General features: G+C 54.0%; 6 protein-coding genes across 6 annotated transcripts; 3 read left to right on the top strand and 3 right to left on the bottom strand.

Annotated features, from left to right (window-relative positions):
- Window positions 1–1,191: 1,191 nt before the first annotated feature.
- Window positions 1,192–2,445, top strand: TRIVIDRAFT_206063 (uncharacterized protein; the record flags this gene model as incomplete). The annotated part of the gene is made up of 5 exons (XM_014095175.1): window positions 1,192–1,273; window positions 1,339–1,793; window positions 1,858–1,984; window positions 2,063–2,140; window positions 2,207–2,445. 5 exons carry the CDS (start codon window positions 1,192–1,194, stop codon window positions 2,443–2,445), a joined length of 981 nt encoding a protein of 326 aa, XP_013950650.1.
- Window positions 2,446–2,542: 97 nt separating this feature from the next.
- Window positions 2,543–3,536, bottom strand: TRIVIDRAFT_130355 (uncharacterized protein; the record flags this gene model as incomplete). The annotated part of the gene is made up of 4 exons (XM_014095174.1): window positions 2,543–2,896; window positions 2,954–3,150; window positions 3,262–3,432; window positions 3,500–3,536. Coding segments are annotated over 4 exons (759 nt in total), but the record flags the coding sequence as incomplete, so codon positions are not given.
- Window positions 3,537–4,321: 785 nt separating this feature from the next.
- On the bottom strand, window positions 4,322–9,068 carry TRIVIDRAFT_40603 (uncharacterized protein; the record flags this gene model as incomplete). The annotated part of the gene is made up of 6 exons (XM_014095173.1): window positions 4,322–5,178; window positions 5,344–6,889; window positions 7,088–7,276; window positions 7,385–8,070; window positions 8,301–8,387; window positions 8,966–9,068. The coding sequence occupies 6 exons, from the start codon at window positions 9,066–9,068 to the stop codon at window positions 4,322–4,324; spliced, it is 3,468 nt and encodes a 1,155-aa protein (XP_013950648.1).
- A 2,125-nt stretch (window positions 9,069–11,193) lies between these two features.
- TRIVIDRAFT_65788 (uncharacterized protein) lies at window positions 11,194–12,400 on the top strand (the record flags this gene model as incomplete). The annotated part of the gene is made up of 4 exons (XM_014095172.1): window positions 11,194–11,284; window positions 11,494–11,707; window positions 11,892–11,909; window positions 12,070–12,400. 4 exons carry the CDS (start codon window positions 11,194–11,196, stop codon window positions 12,398–12,400), a joined length of 654 nt encoding a protein of 217 aa, XP_013950647.1.
- Window positions 12,401–14,985: 2,585 nt separating this feature from the next.
- TRIVIDRAFT_40343 (uncharacterized protein) lies at window positions 14,986–16,298 on the bottom strand (the record flags this gene model as incomplete). Its single annotated transcript, XM_014095171.1, has 2 exons — window positions 14,986–15,483; window positions 15,561–16,298. 2 exons carry the CDS (start codon window positions 16,296–16,298, stop codon window positions 14,986–14,988), a joined length of 1,236 nt encoding a protein of 411 aa, XP_013950646.1.
- A 2,228-nt stretch (window positions 16,299–18,526) lies between these two features.
- TRIVIDRAFT_113522 (uncharacterized protein) lies at window positions 18,527–20,830 on the top strand (the record flags this gene model as incomplete). Its single annotated transcript, XM_014095170.1, has 4 exons — window positions 18,527–19,295; window positions 19,375–19,771; window positions 19,840–20,320; window positions 20,405–20,830. Coding segments are annotated over 4 exons (2,073 nt in total), but the record flags the coding sequence as incomplete, so codon positions are not given.
- Between the last annotated feature and the right edge of the window lie 23 nt (window positions 20,831–20,853).

Genomic DNA, 20,853 nt, shown 5'->3' with positions numbered 1-20,853 from the left:
CAGAGAGGACCTAGAAGCAATTAAGAACAGATTTTTACTCTTTTCAATTAGTTGATACTTAATTTGATGATAATAAGCGCAAAGAGAGTTGCCGTGTAGGAGATGTGGGTAATATGAGCTTGACAGAAGGCTAACCCAGCACATACGACCATAGGTAGTGGAAAATTCGGGGTCCCGTCTGCTCCCCCATAGACAAGCCACTAACCGGCAGATTAGTAGTCAAGTGGGTGACCATTGGCGAACACCGGCTGTTGTATGTTTTTTCATTTTGCTTTTTTGCTCTCTTGGTCTACCTCGTGGCGTCGTGAATATGAACCCAAGTACCCCCGGTCATCAAGCACATACGACCATATCCATTAGAATATACGGGATCCCGTCCGCTCTCCCAGAGTCAAGCTAATGAGAGGCAGATTAGTAGTCAGGTGGGTGACCACTGGCGAACACCGGCTGTTGTATGTTTTTGTCTTTTTTTTGTTGTGATCTTTGATATATCTAGTGTTGTGCTCGGCTGATGTCGTGATAATATTGGACCACCCAAACTTGCATTGCCCCCAACTCCGTCAATGTTTCAGCCGCATAAACTCCATTAAAAGCCGAAAAAAAAGCCCCTATTATCAAGAAACGACTCAGTCTTCTCCGCAACGCCGCAGTCCGCACGCAGTCTCTCTCCCTTCTCTGCTTCGTCAATCCCATTCATCTTGAAGAAAAAAATATTTTGCCTCATTGGGAATTACGGGTCTTTTTGAATGCTGACAGCCAATCTAACCAAATATGGAAGTCAACCCCTAACTGGATACGGTAAAGCCGCATCGGGAACCGGCTCGGGAGTTGCGGAGATCGTAATTGGGAAAAATAAGGCTGCACTCCCGAACTGCGATGGAACCACGTTGGATGGCTAAAGTTGGACATAGGGGAGGCTTAAAGCCGGTGCTTTGGGAAGTGTGGAGAGGGGTGCATGTTGATGACTGGGTTGCTAGCCTTATTGGGATAATGGGCTAGGCTGTGACATCGGATTGTGGTTTTGTGATGTATGTAAGTTGAAGAGTATAAGTATCGATGAGGTTCTTGGGGGTTTGGGATTGGGAAAACATAACACAGCACTTCATCAAGCAATTCAAACCACCATCTTCTATTATTTACCTTTCTTCCACTGCCTTCATCATCCATTTATAGCGAAATTCAACAGCAACCATGTCTACTTGGGGCAACCCCGTCATTCTCTCCTCTGAGTATGTGCTCAGCCAGTACGGAGAATCCCTTGCCGGCAAAACAAGTATGTGACAGCCCAACATCTTGCATACCGATCCAAACAACTCTCTAACGAAATACAAAAACCAGTTGTCGTAACCGGCGTCGCCAACGACTCCATCGCAGGCGAACTCGCCGTCCAAATCAGCGCCTACAAGCCCTCCCTCCTCATCCTAACCGCCCGCTCCGAGTCCCGCGTCGAGCCCATCGTCTCCAAGATCAAGTCCAAGAACCCTGATGTTTCCGTTCGCTTCCTGAAGCTCGACCTCTCCGACCTCAAGGACGTCCGAAGGGCTGTCAGCGATCTCAACGACGTACCCAAGATCGACCACTTCGTCGCCGTGGCAGGCGTCATGGTGCCCCCCTACGGGAAGACGGCCGACGGCGTCGAGTCACAGTTTGGCGTCAACTACCTGGCCAATTTCTTGCTGGTCAAGGAACTGCTGCCCAAGGTTCGGGCTGCTGGGCCAAAGTCGTCCATTGTTATCTGCTCGAGCTCAGCTGTGCGAGGAGGTCAGATCAACTTTGACGACGTCAACTACAAGGTTTGTATTCCATATGGCACAACGTAGAAATGGCCCCGATTGCTGATATGTTGATGCTGTATAGGACGGCGAAGAATACAACCCTCTTGCCGCATATGCCCAGTCGAACGCCGCCAGAACCATCTTCGCCAAGTTTCTAGGCGAGAAGCTTAAAGGAGAAGGCATCCGCGTTTTCAGCGTCGACCCTGGTGGTATGTGCCCAACAATGGAACCCCAAAGGCACACTTGATGATGAGCCATGGCTAATCAGTCGCATTTCGACTCAACAGCGGTTGCAACCGGATTGCAGCGCCACTTCGGAGGCGAGTTCCTCGACCAGATCCAGGCGCTGCGCAACTCGACCGAACGTAAGCATGTTCCCTTCTTCCCCACCACCACCACCTCCTTCTTTGACTGACCATTGGCTGGAATAGCAATGCGCGACCTCGACGGCCGCCCCTATAAAATGCCTTCTTTCACCGGCACATCCGAGGGAGCATCGACGCTCATCACCGCCATGATCGATCCGACCATCGAGGGCGCCCAAGGCGCCTACCTGTACCAAAATACTGTTGGCGATGACGACTTGACATCGTTCGTCTTGAACCGAGAGAACTGGACCAAGCTGTGGGAGCTTAGCGAGAAGCTCATCGGAGAGCCTTTCACCGTCTAGGCTCTGTCTGTGTCTCCACACATCATGCACACTCTTTCAGAATGGCTTCGCGCTGGCCCGTCGATAGAAATCAAGAAAGCCCATATCTTAATCAAAGAATCTTCAATGGACCCTCCTGCCTCTTCGCCCGCCAGTAGTTTGTCGTCCTGATAATGTCTGGACACTCGTTCACAATCCACGGCCACTTGCGTACCATAGTGGCCGAGATCTCGTATGACGCGGGATCCCAAGCCTCTCCCCATACCACCATTCCTATCATGCCGTCTTTGTCCGACCCGCCGCACTGTAGAAACATGTGATGGCAAAACTCATCCTCATCTAGACCATTATGCAATCGCCTTAGCAGCGCGTCCCGCAAGGAAGGCTGAGCGCAGACGTCAATCCAAGGATGATGGATGACTAGCTTCTGCAGCGCCGTCGGGTGCAGATTCGGCGGTATAAGCTGCAGCTCCTTGCCGTATCCAACAGTACCGCCAGACACAGAAGGCAGAGTAGGCATAGTGCCGACGCCGGCGTAGAAAGGCGATATGATATCTTCGGCCATGGCATCCATCCCTATGCCGATAGCCGCCGCATTTGTTCCCGCGGCCCGGATGACGTTGAACTGCATCACCGACAACAGCAACTGACTGTCCAGCGTGTGCTGCGCAACATGGCGAGAAACCAATTCATAGAGCCGACGGAAAAAGACACCTCGGTCGCTCGCTGGCATGGTGCAAAAGAAGCGAAACATGTCGTCGCGGTGTTTCCTAGAGAGGAACACGTCGGTGAAGCTTGTACCGTAGTATTTGCGGCTAGCAACTGTCAAATCCGAACTGGATTCTTCCCAAGCATTTATCGACTCTGTTTGCGTTTGAGCAAGCCGCCATTGATGCTGCTTTCGATCCAGCGGCTGCCCGTCTTCGGTCCTTGGGTCTACATAAAAGATCCATTTGCTAAACTGGCTCTTCTCCTGTTGTTGCTTCCGCAATTCCTTCTTTCGCATACCTGGTTATTCGTTAGTCCCCATGAAGCAAGGAGCTAGATAGATGGGCAACTATCCGTCACTTACGACTGGCCCGCTGGTTAAGCCTGTTCTGCAATTTCCGCCGGTTTGCCGCACTCAACACCTCCGTGCCTTCCGCCTCCACGCCTGGGGTGTCTGACATGGTGTTTCGAAGGCTCTCGATGCTATACGCTGTGCATTGGTCTGTAAACTAATACCATCATGGCAACAACTAACGCGCCTCACAAAAGCTGTCGAGGGGGTGAGATTGCGACGTTGGAAAGTGGCGGGCGACATTATTTAAGTCCGGGTCCCGGGTCCCACCTAAATCCGCTCCGCAGTTTATCAGCACTCCGTATATACGGAGCAGTTGCTGTGCAATGCAAACATCCTGGCATTGTTACATTTGCAACAAGCTTTGACCCAAGCCATACTCATGCAGAAAAAATATACGCTGCATTGCACAAAGCACAACCGATACTGCTCCGTATATTTGGATCTTGCTTGCCACTATCAGACGTCATCCTCGCACATCTACACTGTCCAACCGCTGGCAAAACGACATACACTCTTGTTTCATCCGCTCGCCTTCTCAAAGTCGACAGAGCATCGCTACGCTATGATTCGTTTATTATACAGGTGCCCGGCAATCTCCCAAAACATGAAACTCTGCACTCGTGAGGGGTGGGGGATGGGGGGGGTATGTAGAAGATGCTGGTTGCTGGTGACATAACTCGTATACCCAAAGGAAAAACAAAACTAGATGTCGCTCATGTGCCCTTACCAGAAAAAGGGCGAAGATAATCTGAAATCACTCCAAGAAAAAAAAAACCGCACAAAAATGGTGGGGGAAAAAAAGAAGGAAAAAAAGTAGGGAAAACAAATGAGAGCTTATTCCATCCGGGCAGCCTTTTTCGCTCTTCTTATGTAAATCATTCCCTGTGTACCGTCAATGGTTCCTGTCCCAGTCCCGTTGCCATTCCCATTCCCATTCCCATTCCCATTCCCGGCTGCCCGTTCCGCGGTTGCGCTGGCGCCGGCTCCGGCTCCGGCTCCGGCTCCGGCCCCAGCGGATCCTCCTCTTACTGGCTTTTTATCTTCGTCGTTAGCATCGTTATTCGTTTCCATCGCCACTCGAGTACCTGCTGGAACGATGACGCTCAGCACGCAGTCGTCTAGGTGCTCATAAAAGTCCTGCGGTGCGGCAAAGCGGTTGTTGCAAATGGAACAGATGGCACTAGCCCCTGAATTAGCAGACAGCGTAATGAGCCGGCCGCCTCTGTTGGTCGTATGACTATGCAGAGGCGCCTGCTCGACCTGGTGAGCCGCGGCAAGGTGGCGCTTGAACACGTCGGCTCGATTGAATGCTTTTGCGTAGGCTGAGCCGACCCCTGGACAAAACGGGCAAACCATGGTTCCTCGGTAATGTGTGAGCGCGTGGCGGTTTTTATCGTACTTGCGAGCAAAGCCCTTGGTGTGATACTCGCACGATTCAATGGGACACTTCTCGGGCCTCTCCTCCTGGTGCGTGAGCATATGAGCGGCCAGGTCTTTGAACACACGTCCGCAGTCGGGAAACGGGCATCTGCTACGGTTTTCGGGTGCCGGCGGTGTCGGTATAGGTCTCGATAGGTGGTGTGGTAGCGACGGTTGGGACGATGGCGGCGGCAGTGACAGCGGAGGAGGCGGGGGCGGCGGTGCTAACCTGCCGGCTGGGCTCCGTGAGACCATTTCCCATGGTATCGGATCTTCCATGATACTCGGTGATACCGCCATCGAGCTAACAGATGATACTGACAAGTGTGAGCTGGCGATTGGGATGGGTGGCAGCTCCATCACCGGCGCTGGCGGTATAGCCGCCAGCGGCACCGTTCTGGTCGGCTGCTTTACATCTTCGTCCTCTTCGCCGTCACTCGACATGTCATTGTCCCCATCCCCGCCCACTTCTGCCACGGATTGCCTCACTTCGCGCATCCAGTCCTTCAGCAAAGACATGGGCGGCCAATCTCCGCTGGCCTTGCCTCCTCGGTGGGGGTTGAAGTGAGCTCGGCGAAGATGAGCCGCCGCATTATAATAGGCGCCATAGTGCTTCTGCATAACGCAAGCTTTGCAACTCGAGAGGGGAATGGCTGGCTGCGGAGATGCCGGGCTTTGCCCTTCAGGCTCGCAGCAAACCCATCGCTTTACTAGCGCTGCGTGTTTAGCATCTGTATGGCGTCTCAGCTCGTGTTCGCCGCGAAATCCTTCGGGATATTCATTACACTTGCGGCAAAACACGCGCCGTAGGGGTGGTCTTTGGTAGGCTGGCTTGAATCTCATGGGTGTCAAGTGGTTTCCGAAGATTGGGCTCGATGTGTTCGTTGGGTCTCCTGCGACCGTATGCCGCCTGGCACGTCCAACATGTTCTGGGACCGGCTGACTCAAGGAAGACGAGACGCCCCCGCGATTGATATTGGCATCATCCACCGCCTCTGGACGCGGTCCAAGTAGTATTTCCCTGTGCGAAGGCGCTGGAGGAAATGCAGAGCTTCCCACAGATGACCAGCGCGGCTCACGTGCCGAGATGGACTGGGGCGTTGACAGCTGAGGATCATTATGGGGGGTAGGAATTGGTCGTCCAGGACGGATGAAGCCGTTGAATCCAAACATATCTTTGGTTCCGCTTCCTAAACTCATGAGGAAATCTGCACTGGAGCGAATATTTCGGGCCTGCCACGTATCCATGCGCATAATGCGCCGCGTGAGCTCATACACGGGTACATCATCCTGCGGCACATCGCTGGGGGAGCCATCCGTCAACATTGGTCCGCTCGTGATGAACAAGTGGACTAGGGCCTTGTATACGCTGTCTATCGTGTTCTGAGGGCTATCTCTGAGTGGGCTTTGATGTCGGAATGCGGGATAAGGCAGCAGGGATATCGAAGCGAGGTCCATAAGCAGAGTGCGAACTATGCTGAATATGCACAAGGAGTAAAAAACAGCCAGCCATTCCTTTGATTGAAGAGGAGAATTTCTCAGAGAAACGGCCTCAAAAGACTGCAAAAATGTCACCATGGCCTGTTCGACGAGGCGGCTGTGCTCTCCGGTAAAATCTAGGCGGTCCGATGGAGGCTGATATCCAAAACTGGGATCCAACTGGAGGACGGGTTTGGGGTGGAAAAGGCAGTAGAATGCGGTTTCGCGGAGCAACACCTTTGCATGATATAAGACTGGGTAATGTGACTCCTCGGCCTCGCGAGACTGGGATATGTATCCGGTATACCTCAGGAGATCGAGTGGGCTACCCGATGTCTCCTGGCAATTCCAGCTGGCAGCCAGAGCGCAGAGAATAGGCGGAGGCCGGTTGACCATGTCTTGAGTGAGCTGCTGCGTTTCGTTGTATCCATCGAATCTTCGATGGGATTGTTGTTGTCCAGACCACCAAAAGGCATCTCGATAGTCCATACATGTTCTAACGTGCTCACCAATGTGGGCTGGGAAAACGCATGTTCTCTGAAGATAGTCGTTCACATTTTGTCGTCGTGTAGGGGACGTGGAAGACGTGGGTGTTTGGATTTGTCCCTGTGAGAAAGAAGTGCCTACCCGGCTTTGTTAGACCTGTGTTGAAGATTTCCGGTTTCGCAAAAGGCCGAACTGGGGAAATAAGAGAAAGTAGACAGTAGACATGGAGACACAAAGCGAGGCATTACGAAGTGGGAAAGAAGAAGAAGGGTGAACCAAATCGGTATACCTGGCAATAAGTAGTCGGTAAAAGCGCTGAGGGAGCTGCGGAAGCACCCAATGACGGCCCAATGGTCCTCGGAGCTTATCAATGGCAAATTTGAGCAGGCTGAACACGGCTGGTTTCTATCGCACTGATTCCCGATAAGAGACGAAATATATGAGTTAGTCCATGCACAAGAAACGCCCCCCCAGAGGTTTGAGAGAAGAAGAAGAAGAAAACCAATATCACACCTCCTTCTTGGTCACTTTACAGCGGAGGCATGGCCGCTGGTCGTGAAAGAGGCGAAGCTCTCCGATGGACTCGAGACGAGGCAAGCTGCCGACCCTGCTCCTCTTCAATGGCGGGAGGAGGGGCTCGACATCGGCGTCGACGGCGCTCCTCGGGGCGGCGGAGCGCTGGCTGGAGTATGCGTAGGTTATGAGCGAGTCTCGCCGTTCGTTCGACGGCGTCGGGATTCTGAGAGGAGGGAGCTTGGAGGACAGGGCGGGGCGTGGAAGGTGCATGAGAGGCGACGGGCCGGACGGTTCAGAGGCATTGGACAGATATGGACCGTGTCCAGAGGCGAGGACCGACGACGAGGACAGCGTCGAACTGGCGGCAGAGAGCTCCGAGTCTCTCTTTGCGTGAGTGGCATGCATTCGGGCGTGGCTGCTCCGATCAAGCTCGGTGGGAAAACCGTAAACGTAGTGGATGCACCGGTCGTCCCAGCACTTTAGAGAGGGAAGCGGATAAGCGCTGGACACAACTTCGCTGCCGCACTCCCGCTGGGCCCGGAGGACAGGGTCGTGCAGCTCCAGATGCTTGTCCAGCCAAGAGCCGAACCCTGGCGGCGCCGATCGCGAAGAGCCTCTCAGGGGCTCGACGGCATCCACGTCTATTTTGCGGGAGCAAAGAGAAAGAGAAAGAGAGTCAGCGTCTGGGCAAGGCGAACTAACAACAGGACCCGGCCTTGTTGTTTTTGGGCCTGACGATGGATGGAGTACAAAGCTGATGTAGCATGGAGTAGCAACAGTATTTTGACAAATGGATTGGGGGCTTGCATGAGGCGGGTTGGTGGCGGCGGCGGCGGGCTGCGTGGAGAACGGGAGATGGGCAGCTAGCTAATCAAGTAGCGGTAGGAGGGTCTCAGCTTACTATCTCGAACACAAGCAACTTCGAGGCATTCGCAACGGTGTTGAATCGCGCGAGCCTCTTCAACGTCGGACATGAAGGGGGCTACGCGCGACGCCAGGCCTGATAAAGCATTTGCGAGTCAGCACGCGGGCTCCGTTGCCGGACCAGAAACTGAAGGACGGCTCGTATGTATGTGCAAGTATGTGAGGGCATGGACGGAGCAGCAATCGCACGCGCTACCACTATGTACGGTATCTGTCTGGTCTGGTTTGTCTGTCCGCCTGTCTGTCTAGTCCAAAACAAGCGTGTATGCATGTATGCATGTATGTACGGAGCAATAAGGTCAGGTAAGGAAAAGCAGGGCAGGGCAAGGCAAGGCAAGGCAAGGCAAGGCAAGGTAGGGGAGGAGAAAGCGTGTGTGTGTGTGTGTGTGTCAATCGAGGCCGGGCTCAAATGTGGACAAGGCTGTATCAGGACAGGACAGGGGGGTTGACAGGCAAGGAAGAAAACCGAGAGCAATTGAGGGGGAGGCTATGATGCAAATGCGTAAATATGCGCACACACAGGGCACCAGCCCGTACATGCACACACATGCGCACATGGGGGTGAGGGCGGGAGGAGACCAGGCGAGACAGGCAGAGAGACTGAGAGACAGAGGCAGATAGGGCGGACCGAAAGTGAGAAACATGGAGGCATACCGTGGCGATCAACGACGTCTTGGAGGACGCGCAGTTTGTGGCGCAGCATTTCGAGCTCTTCCGGCAGGTTGAGGCCATGCTGGAAGACGTGGTGAGCGTGCATCTCGACCTGTTGTTGGTCGATGGCAGTAGAGTCGGGATCAAGAAGCCCAGACATGCGGTTGTTGCTTTCAACGGCGTTTCGCGCTGTCGTTGCTTTGGTCGTCTTCGTGGCCAGGTTCGGCATCTAGGTCTCAGGACATGTTGTCGGCGCCGAGACTGCCGTGTCCATGACACGCGCCCTGGGCAGGGCCGCTGAGGGAGAGCGAGACCGGTGAGCGGGCAAGCAAACAGCGAGCTGAGGAGGGGAGAAGAAAGAGAGGGCGTGGAAAGTCTCGTGGGGGATGGAAACGTCCGGGCTGCCCTCTTGCTTCCCCTTGGAGATGGTTTCGTGAAGGCCTTTTGGCAGACCTTATCTTCTCTCTCGCCTCTCTCTCTCTCTCGACTCTTTGTCTCTTCGTGTGCTCTTTCGTGCGATATAAATACCCCCCTCCGTATTCGTTTGTTCTCGTTGGCGTTGTTGCGTCTTCTTTTCTTGCAGCCAGGCTCGTCTTCTTTTTCCCTCTCTCTCTTTCTCTTTTCCTTTTTTTCCCTCCCGCCTACTGTCGGTCTCGTCTCCCGAACAATTTTCTCACTTGCATTCTGTCTCCTTTCGAATTGCACACCCACCTGCCACCCCCGTCGCCTCCCCTGCATTATCCATTGGGGCCATTTCGCGGGAATTGCGGGCTGGGGTGTTTTATCAATAGGGCGGTGCGAGTGGGTTTTTTGCTCGAGGTGGGTGCTACCACTCCATGCTGGAAACGCAACGGTTTTTTTCTCTGCTTCTTTTCGCTTCTCTTGTCGTGGTAGCACAGGTACCCGCTACAAGGCGCGTGGGGCACAGCCTTGCAGGCATGGCATCCGATTAGGCGCCGCCCGGTATTGCAGACATGGCGCGTACAGCGGCCACGGGCCTCAGGGCAGGCTGGCAGCGCGTACCGGTACAGACACAGTTACAGCAGCGAGGGCGCACGGGCAGCACCTGGACAGGCGAGATAGGTAGTCGGTACTTGGACGCACACCCACTTCTGCAGACCGAGAGGGCTCCATAATCCAGGTATTATTCGAGCTGGACGGCCTGGACGGCATGTCTCACGCGGGGTGTGGGAGTGAGGGTGGATGCGGGTGCGGGTGAGCGTTGCTGTTGAGTCGTTGAAGGGCCCAGGCCAGGGTTGGACGGCGGCGCACTGTGTTTGGCCCCAGAGCGGCCGGCGTTGCACCGTGTCTGAGACCTCGGAAGGGTGCCATGTGGCCTGTCTCCGCACTGTACCAGCCAGTCAGCACCGGTGTGTGTGTGTGCGGCGAGCACAGTACAGGACTGGCTGTACGGTACGTGTGCGGTACTCCGCGAGCGTCCAGTTGTACTCGTAATAGGTACAAGTACGAGAACAGCCAGGCAGGCAGGCAGACAAAGGCAGGGCGATGGAGCAGCTTGTGGGTTCCAGTAGCGTCTGCTCTGACAAGGTTAGAACAGGTGGTACTACTATACTACTGCTATACTCGTGCTCTTGGCGCCACTGTTGCAAAGCAGGTGCCGGCAAGACCCTGCGATGGCATCTCTTCCAGAAGACACGGGAAATGTCCCCCGTTGGTACTAGCCAAGGTACCTGCTGTCTGGTAAGAACTGGGCCCGAGTCGGTGCTACTGTACAGTACCTGGTATCAGCTGTCCTCTATGCCAGGTAGGACCAAGTCAGGTAATGTAGTACTAGAACGCTCGGGGGATGTGTCTTGAGGAAAGAATCGACATGTAAGCGGCAGTACTTGAACAACGTGCCTATACGGTAAATGGCCCCGAGTACCTTGGCACAGAAGGGTGACAGGCAAGGCAAGGGAAGGAAAAAGCACACGCACACACACGCACGAGCCGTCTCGGAATACATCCGACAAGACTAAAAAAGGACAGTCAAATAAGTCGAGCAAGGCCAAGCATCCCCAAGGCAAGGGAGAAGGGAGAAAAAAAGAGGTGGCCGGTGCACAAGCTCCCGACAGCCACCCAAACCAAAAACGAAACCTGAACGGAAGAAAGTCACCAGTTCAAGTTCAGTCCCGGCTCTGCTACCTACTACAAGTACTTATCAATCGGCCCATACTGTACTCCGTACAAACCGTACGATGCTGTACTGCTCCCCCCATCTCGATGCCGCAATGGCGAATGAGCCGCCCTGTCTGGCGGTAGTCGAGAACCCGGCATGGAAGGTAGCATCATCAACCCATCTCATGCGGCAGCGGGTGGGAGGTGAGTGGGAGGCGAGGCCAGAGACAGCCAAGTTGAAGGATGGCTGCGTCTTTTGTGCGCACACACGTGTGGTCTTGTCTTGTCAGAGTACTTGTACATGGTAAGATGGGCTGTCAGTCAGTTCTTAGCCCTTGGGGCCCAGTACCAATGCAGCACTCCACCGCATTTGCATTGACTGATTCAACTGTCGCTAAACTCTATCACCACAGACAAAATTGGACTGCATTCTAGACATGGCTCTCGAGAGGTTAGCATCCTCGCAGTACTACCGAGTAGGCAAGGCCTGGTGCTGCTAGTGCCAGCAGTGGCACCTGGTCCAACTTCAACCGGCGATATCTCAGGCTTCCCGCTCGCGCTCTGTCTCGTACATCTGCATTTTGCTTTCCATCCTCCACACACCCCTGCCTGGTGGTACGCGTACTAGTACGTTCTAAGTGTGGTGCGTGCTGTGCTTCTGCCCAGGGCTTGTTTTAATCACCGCCTCGCCTCACCTGTCACCCAGCGCCAGCGCTACTGACTGACAACCTCCATGCACGCCCTGCTCACTTTTGATGATCCATTCATCCAGTCCCGCTGCTGCTTGTGCTTGTGCTTATTTACGATACAGTGTACAGTACTCCGTACAGTAAGTAGCCACCCATCCCCGTCCAATCTGGGCCAGTCAGCCAGCCAGTATTCACTCGCGTACTCACGTACTCACTCGACTCACTCACTCACTCGCCGTACGCACGCACGCACGCACGTACCCCCAAACAAGACAGACCACTTCCACTCTGTCCGTGCAGGTCGAAACGGGGCGGTTTCGGTACATGTGCGTACGAGAATGGAGTCCCGTCGGTCGGCATTGCGACGACCAACGAGCATCTCTGCCGCTCAATGGCAAGGCAATTGTCTCAAGTCTTCGCTAAACAAACTCCCAACCGCCCCAGGTTACCGCCTCTTTGCTCGCAGTCCAGTCCTGTATCTGTGCTGTACCGCTCGCGCTTGTACCTCGTCGCGGGCTTCGACACGGCCCAGGTACCCCGTGTCCAGGTACTCTTACACCGGCCGGCAACCCCCGTCAACCAAAACAAGGAGCCGCCTCCTCCGCCATTCTCGAACATCACGTCGTTGTAGCGCCGTTTAGCCCGCGGCACATTTCCATTTCCAACCCAGACAAGCCCCGTCCACGTACACGTACACACACTCCTCCACTCGCGCGCACACAGCGCACACGCCTTGTACCGGTACTTGCGCGTCCCCCAAGACAACGCCGACTCGTCCCGTTCCTTTTTCGCCACACCCAGGCCCCTACCTCCCTTCTCCATCGTTTCCCCATTGGGCTAGCCGCAACGCTCAGGCCAAAACCCTTCTCCACGCTAAAACACTTGTGCCGGGCCTACTCCACCCCCAATCAGGAAATTCCAGCCCAAAAGCCTGGCAAATTAGAATAAACAAGGGAAAAAGAGAGCGACAGAGTGTGTGTGTGAGAGAGAGAGGGAGAGAGATGAGAGAGAATTAAACGGCCACAGCAGCTTGCCATGCCATGCCAGCGCTGCGTCAGACAAGACATACACTCGAGCCACTCGCCAGTCGCTGGTTGGCTGAGATGAAAATCAAAAAGCACACACACACACACACACATACACACACACACTCACTCACTCACACACCATTTGACACCCTTCCCTTCCCTTTCTCTCTCTCTCACTCTCTCTTTTTCTCCATCCACCCCAAGCCTAATACTAACTGTACCCGCTCTGCTCAAGGTTCCCCATAATTCCGCTCTTCCCAAGTGTCGATGATGCTGTTCGGATGCTTCTGCTTCGGGCTGCCGCCCATTCGAAACAAGCCACCACGTATGGGGACATGTACGAGCATGTGCGTGCATGCAATGCCACTCTCGCTATCAGTCTATCTCTGCCGGCCTGTCTAATGCCATTACATACTGTGTATTCCATCGGTTTGTGCCCGCATCGTATGGATCGTATATACTGTAGGTAGGTAGGTATTATCTTTGTAGGATTCAGGTGTTGGCTGCACGGAACGCACTCCGTATCACTGCCTACAAGCATATCGACCAGCCTGCCATATGGGCGATGGAGCCGCATCCATGGATTGACCAGGTGGTAAGTGATGTCAAGAAATCGCTGTGTAATACAAAAGAGAGCCCGTCGTCCTGCTTTGGTCGTAGCGCCGTACTTGGCAGCAGCACCAGGTGTTCGTATCTACAAGCTTGGCCAGCATGCATACTATAAGGTCATCATCTTACATACAAGGCCAATTACAAGCACTCTATGGGCATGGTGTTCTATTACAGTACAAGTACTCGTACATTGCATGCAAGACGAGAGATAGATAGCCCAGTCAAGGTAGCACCAGGCAAACGTCCCCGTCCACGGCCTTGGATGCGAGAATCCCCCCCCGACAAGGACCGGGACTAGGACCCCCAAATTGCTCCGTGGTTTTTTGTTTTTCAATCTACAGAATACTACCTGCTTGCCTACCTGCTTGCCTACCTGCTTGCCCATCCTTGATTACTGTACACTAACCTAATACCCAGCTCCATTTCTCCATCCTTTCCCCCCATTCGCTCCAGAAGGCAGCACGTCGTATCCAGCCGCTGACTGCCGCCAATCTCTCCACACAACCAAAGATCGATCAGTATGGAAAAAAAGGGCCCCCTGTCCCTTCTCATTCGCCTTCGAGGGCTCCCTTCTTCCTCAGGTCTCTCGCTTTCTTGCGTGCGAAATGACGCGGGGGGCAAAGATCCCTCCCCCAATCATTTCCCTCTCCATGACGGACCTGATACTCATACGTCAGGCTACATGGACAAAAAGCTTCCCGAATTGCGTGCGCCTGGTCATGTCATGTCCTTAAGTCCGCCCACTGCTTGGGCCTACATCATCGGCGTGTTTATTCTTGTATGCGTGCATCGACTGCCAATAACGATACCGAGGTAATGTCGTGCCTGCTGCTACTCGTATTACCTGTATTGGGCACTTGGTTTGATTGACCACCTCGGGAGGTAACCCACGGTTGCGTCTGTATTTTACTATACTTTACATCACTTCACTTCACTTCACTCCAGTAGTAGAGGGATTCTAGTCCAAGCCCCTCGTCGAACGTCGTCTAAATTAAAACTCGTAATAAAGCGCATGCTAAGAGCGATACAGATGATGAGAAAATCATCATGATAAGAAAACAAAGGGAGAGAGGGAAACAAGGCGAACGGTACCGCAGCACAGTAGCACCAAGTCCATCCTGCGTGGAAGCATGGCCATCTCTTCGTTTCGTCTTTGCTTCCCTTTGCTGCCATGTCAGGCCATTCCCCATTCTACCTGTCCTCATGATACTCTAACCCGTCAGTAGTCCAATGACTGTCTTCAATTCCAAAGATGCAGCCCAATTCCCTCCAATCCAGATCTAGACAAATGCAGGACGGGATAATTAAAAGAATAATGAAAAAGTGCCAACCCGCGCCAACGCCGTCTTTGCGCCGTCCCCCCACGAGAGACTGTTTCATTGCAGTCTCTCTTCGTCGTCACCGCCACATTTGAAAGATACCAATTAGTCAATGCCGCTGTTGCTGTTGCCGCACTGTGACAGGCAGACCAGCTTCTCTCTAAGGCGTTGTAACCGTGGCATCCCACTAGTATATCCCCCTTGCTTTCTTTTTCCTCTTCTTTCATGTCTTTCTCTCTATTTTGCCTTGCTCCTCTCTATTCGTTTCGTGACCAGGTGGTCTCTCGGAGCGGCATCTCTTTGCCAGCCGCTGCACGGCTTCCGTCCTCCTCAGCCTTGTAGGCCCAGTATTCACCGAGCCTCAGCTCGGCGTACGAGGCGTAGTCAAAGTTAATGTGTGAAATGGTTGCCTGAATCAAGGCCCAGATGCCCCAGTAGAAGCCAGGAACCCCACGGAAGACGTCTACCTCATGCATGAGTTTATCAGTCTCCTCTTCAACGTCCATCCCATTGCTTGAGAGCTTGGCATATGCCCCGATGTATTCACGGATAAAAGCATAACGCTGCGCCCGGGATGGCATGGCTGCGTAGTCGCAGTCATACCCTGCCCATTCGGCAAAATGGTTGGCAATATCAAACGCAGCCGGCGATGGCGTTGCGTATTCGTAATCGATGAAGCTCACGGAGAGCTCCTGACCGACTTCGCGGTGCATGATGATGTTGGCGCTGAGCAGGTCGCAGTGGGCGAAAACCAACTACACATCCTTTGGTTAGCACATGAAGGGATCTTTTGCAACGCATAATGTAAGGCGGCGGGTCGACGGATACATACCCCGTTCCGTCCAAGTCCGGGACGTTGGCTAAGCTTCTCGATCATTTCCTCCAGCTCACGCTGCAGCAAGGCCTGTCTCTCTCGCTGCTGCTCCGTGTCGGTCGGCAGGGCCAGGATCCATTTCTGCATAGTCGACCACAGGTTGGGGATCGGCTTACCCGCCGCTGCCTTGGCGATCATGGCCTTGCGGTGGCTGTCGTGGCCATCGGAATTGCCATTCTCTGCCGACTCTCCCTTGATGGCAGAGTCAGGCAGGCACGGCACCGTAGCATGCCACTGAGCCAGCAATCGAGCAACAGCCGCGATCAATGCAGGGTCGGAGAGATCCTTGGGCTGGGCAACGGTGCCGGGGACGAAGCGGTACAGCATGCCATTGGCAAAGCGGGCCAGCAGCTCTGGGGCTAGGCCGTGCTTCATCAGCAGCTCGTGGTTTGCGGCCTCGCGCTCTCGGTCAATAATAACCGCGGTGCCGTTTCCATAAGCACGGAGCAGCACGGCCTCTCGGTCAATGTCAGCCTTGGACAGACCCGGCAGCCGGTTGACTGCCTTGAGCAGCGTGTTGGTGATGCCGTCGGTGAAGCGAATGAAGTCAACCTTGGAGTCATCGCTGTCCCATTGAGGGAACAGACTCGAGATGAGCTTCAGGGCCGAAGCCTGTGAATCACTGCTGTCATAGGTGATGGGCAGGAACCGGACATGTCCGTGGGCAGAGCCCTTGGTGGTGGCAGCTGGAGACATGGCGAAGGAGAGGGTAGAGTGGGAGTTGATGAGAGTTGGTGAGAGTTGTGTGAGGGGGGCCGGAGAGGTTTAAAAGGGTTGAGAAGAGAGAGTGAGTAGGTCACGCGCGCAGCGAGGCTGTACTATATTGCTCCTTTCTCCTTCTTGTTGACTTTGTATCTCTACTGGGGTTTGGCCGTGGGCTTGCGACGTTGTTCAAGGCTTGTGAAGAAAACTGGCTCAATAATCAAATCAGGGGGGGCTTTGTCTCTGCTGTCATCGACTACAGACAGGCTCGGGGGTGGCGGCGTTGTCGTAATTGCGATAACAGATTCGTAGCACAAGAGTAGGACAGTCGAGGTTTGTTTGCTTCAACAGGCTATTGCGTTCGTAGTGCGGGATGCCAAGGCACTCGGGTGCTCTCAATGGGCTGGCGAATGACGGAGGCGCACGGATACAGGTGAGGCTGGAAGAATCGCACACGACCTGTTGCCCTCCCAAGCCGTCGACTTTGTGTGTGAGAAAAGACCTAGGAGCGTCAAATAGGGTGGGCCGCTTGTGGAAGGGTAGAACGCTTCCATGTGATGGTGGCTACAACAAAAGCCACGAGACAACCCCAAATTAGGGGAGGGGGAGGCGGGCGGCGGACGGCGGACGACGGGCTTGTTGTGGTCTCTGCGATGGCGCTGATACTTTGGAAATACCAGCAATGCAGTGTAGATGCCAGGTACTCTGCGCAATGACGCTCCGCGCTGCTCACGAACCTGCAGGGTCCAATATCTGTCGAAGTCGCTGTCGTCAAAGGTAACATCAGCCTGTAGTTGGCACGCGAGATGCGAAATTTTGTTGGGACAATGGCACTGCTGCTAGTGCTAGGACTTGAAGAGATTAGCACCTCCGCATCCTGGGTAAAACGTGCCAGGCCTTAAAGTCCAGAGAGTGTACCTGCTAGGTTGGTTTCTGATCCTGAGCAGCCCATATCTAACACAATTGGCGGCTTTGGTACCTGAAGTCTACTAAAGGGGTACTTTGCACGTGCTTTTGGAACGTGACTGCGCTAGTCTATTTGGTGCCACCTCCTAATTTTCCAAGTCCCTTTCTAACACGCAGGGGCCGAATCTGTTCACCGCCCAGTTGCAGAAAAGGCCATCAACCAGGCACGAGTCTGATAGTACTAGTAGTACTCCGTACCAAAAGGGTACATGGTTTCTGACGTCAAGTTTGGGTACTGCGACAATGGCAACTTGCGTGGGCAAACGCCATATCGCCACACCGCGGACATGTGGGAAATTTTGGAGAATTTTGAAAATTTCATTTTCTACCGGAGGTACAGTATTGAGTACAGGCTGCCAGGTATAGAAATGTTGGGAATCTTCATATAGAAAGAATCCATTCTTGTGCCTGATGCGCTAAACCCATGATATCGTGCAGCGTAGGGTATCGTCCTTTAGCATGTGAAGGAGCCAGAAGACAGGGGCCTTTTGCAGTGGAGATTCATCCGTTAGATGAGTTCGGGCGCCTCTCCAACTGCTGCCCCCCGCATTCGCCATCAGCTGAAATGGCTCGCTAAACGCCCCCAAAACTGTTGTCCGACACACATACAAGTACATTCAACTGTACCTCCTTGTAGAAGGTACAGGTACGGATACTCGTTGTTTGTTCTCATTGTTTGTTTCTGGGTGTGTCAAAATAAATTATATCATGTGATGTAATCTACTGCTTTGAAATTCCTGCAAATAAATCAATGCTCATTCTCAACAAGCAAACACATGCACATCTGACATCTCGAGCCCAAAACCACAGATAACCAGTCTTGGGGTCGTTTGGGGGCAGGCTGACAGCCAGTGGAGCTTAGTACTAGATACTCGTGTACTGTATAGCCACCATGTAGTGTTTGGAGGTAGACGCAACTTCATCCCACTAGAATCGGGCAAGCTCATGCTCTGCTACCCCCAATTGACCGCAAACTGCTTAGCTTCGCCTTTTCTCATCAACCTCAACACCAAATCCAACCAGAGCTCTATCTTGCTTATCCTTGCACGAACCATAGCCTCTTGCGGAAGAGCATATCCCAGCCTACCTAGTAATTACGGCCCACGACGAGGACATTAGTCTCCTGAGATCCGGCGCACAAACACGGAACCAGCACGGCGCCTCCTCGGAGCAGACGCATCCCGACTCTTGATCTAGGCTGGTTGGGGGTCTGTCGCATCATGTAAGGCGCGTCGCCTCAGTCCCACGAATCTGCGGCCATGTCTTGCGTCAACGACGAAAACTTCGTCGCTGTCGCGCTCGTCATCAACCGGTCGCGCGATGGGCCGGCCTTTGTCTTCCACTATCCGTCTCATGTCCCCGCCCTCTCAAGCGGTCTCGACAAGTCGGACACCATAGACGTCGAGGACATCCTGTTTGAGCGGCTGTTACAACCTGGCAGCACCGAGGCACCTCCCGATCTCGCCGAGAACCAGGGTGTTCGTGATGATCATTATATGACCGAGTCGGGAATCCAGGTCGTTCCCTGGGAGCATGTAGCCGGCTTTCCATCCCGTGATCTTGCAGGAATCTTGACCCCGGCGAGGTCCTATCATAAGAAGCTCTTCCAGCTTTCTCTTGACCCGCTCCTCTGTGTCTCTTACCCTATCCACGTACCTGAAAATGGGAAATGGAAAAAGACAAAAAAGGCCAACAAGGCAAAGGCCAACAAGGACGCTGATGAGGGTATTGCACCAGACGAGCCCAACCCCCTGCCTATAATCAAAACCGAGCCATGTAAAGAAAAGACCAAGGAAGGCAAGAAGGACGATGCAGACGAAGAGAAGCGCAGCTCAATGACCATGTTCAACCTCGTCTTCTTTCTCAACCCCAAGAAGCATGAAACCAAGGAGCTCATCGACTCGCTATATTCGAATATCGTGAAAAAGGTCAACAAAGCATATCAGTATAGTCAGCAGCATAGCGAGTTTGTCTGGAAAGAATCTAAACGTATCTTGCTCGCAAAGGATAGGGCTCGTGAAGATCGTGAGTTTCCCTCTCAAAGGATAAAGGCCTCAGACAGAGAGGCGGGCAGGGACAAAGCTAATCACATCGGGGTGTTTAGAGAAGAAGATGAGCGTCTTGTGGAAAGAACTTATCCAAAACTCTTCGCTAGCAGCTTCAATGTGTGAAATATACAACGCCATCTCTCAGAACAGGATTGCAACTTTGCATCTCGATACTGTGGACGGCATCCTAACTCCGTCAGTCCAGATTCCGGCCCCCTTTTTCGTTTCGGATCTTCCCGCAGAAGACGATGAGAGACATCGTGGCCTCTGGCTCACAACAGCCAACGCTTTCTTGAGCCAAGATGCACTTGAGGAGCCCGGATTCCTGGACCGCAACTTTGCACTCTTGCTCATGGATGATGAAAAAAAGATTGTCTCTGAGCTGCAGAGTGACCGTGATCCCACCACTCAGTCTATGGTTGAGTTTGTGCGCCTCGCAAAACCACAAATGTCGTCAGTATTTCCTCTTCTCCTGCGTCGTTGACCCCCCTCTTTACTAACTCGGCCACGTCCTCTTGAAGCTTCTATCAAGTTGGCCAAAGCAACCTCCTCACTCTGGATCAGGTCCGCAAGTATGCCCAGCACTTCATCTTCTGGCGCCGTGCCATGGCCATCCCTCCCCTCCACCCTCGAGACGTCTACATCGTCTCTCCGAATTGCGACTTGGAGAGGCTGCCACAGGATGCCCAGGACTGGCAGAGAGCCTTCCCTCTGGCCCCGCCGCTGTCAACCTTCCTTGCCGAGCTCTCCGTGCTGCCCCGGCCCTACAAGCACATCTCGCCCAGCAAGGCTCACCGGCCGCTGTACCTCCGCATGCTGGCCTGGCTGATGCGCGGCGGCTGGGTGACGCAGCTCTGCACGTTCGGCTATGTCGTCGTATGGCCGGAGATCCTATACGAGGTCGATTACGAGATCGAGGCGGAAGAACTCGGCCTCGCCACCTCCTCCTCCACCGACTGGGCCGATGCTACCAGCATCCACACCACCCAGAGCAACAGCAACGTCGACGCGCAGTCCACAAACTCCTCACTCACTCCTCCGCCGCAGCCGCAACAAGCCCAACAGCAGCCGCAGCAATCGCAGCAGCCGCAGCAGCCACAGCCTCAGACTCAAGCACCCCCCAATGTCCCCAACCCATCCACCCTCTCCGCGGCCGAGCACTCGGCCGAAATGGCCCGTCTCGAGCGCATCGCAATGAAGGCCCACCGCGAAGCCGCCGACAAGGCCACCGCCCACGCCCGCAAGGTTGTCCCTGTCGCAACGCCAAACCCGTCCCTCAACGATGCGCCGCACCTCGTCGGCCTCACGCCGCACATCATCCTCGATCCGAAAAAGGCCGCGGGCAAGGAGTCTCGCTACCTCTCCGCCATTGCGCGGCGGTTCAAGGACGAGAAGCTGCGGTCGGCGTGGCAGAACATGTGTAAGTACTTTGATGGGCGATGTGCCCTTGAGAGGATTGCTCTGCAGGAGGATATGAAGCGCAAAGAGGCTTGGGCTTTGTTAACGGCCATGAGGGAGTATCTACTATGCACAAG

This window comes from Trichoderma virens (assembly GCF_000170995.1).
Source record: "Trichoderma virens Gv29-8 chromosome Unknown TRIVIscaffold_90, whole genome shotgun sequence".
Lineage (NCBI taxonomy): Eukaryota > Fungi > Ascomycota > Sordariomycetes > Hypocreales > Hypocreaceae > Trichoderma > Trichoderma virens.
This window is presented reverse-complemented; position numbering and strand designations above follow the sequence as displayed.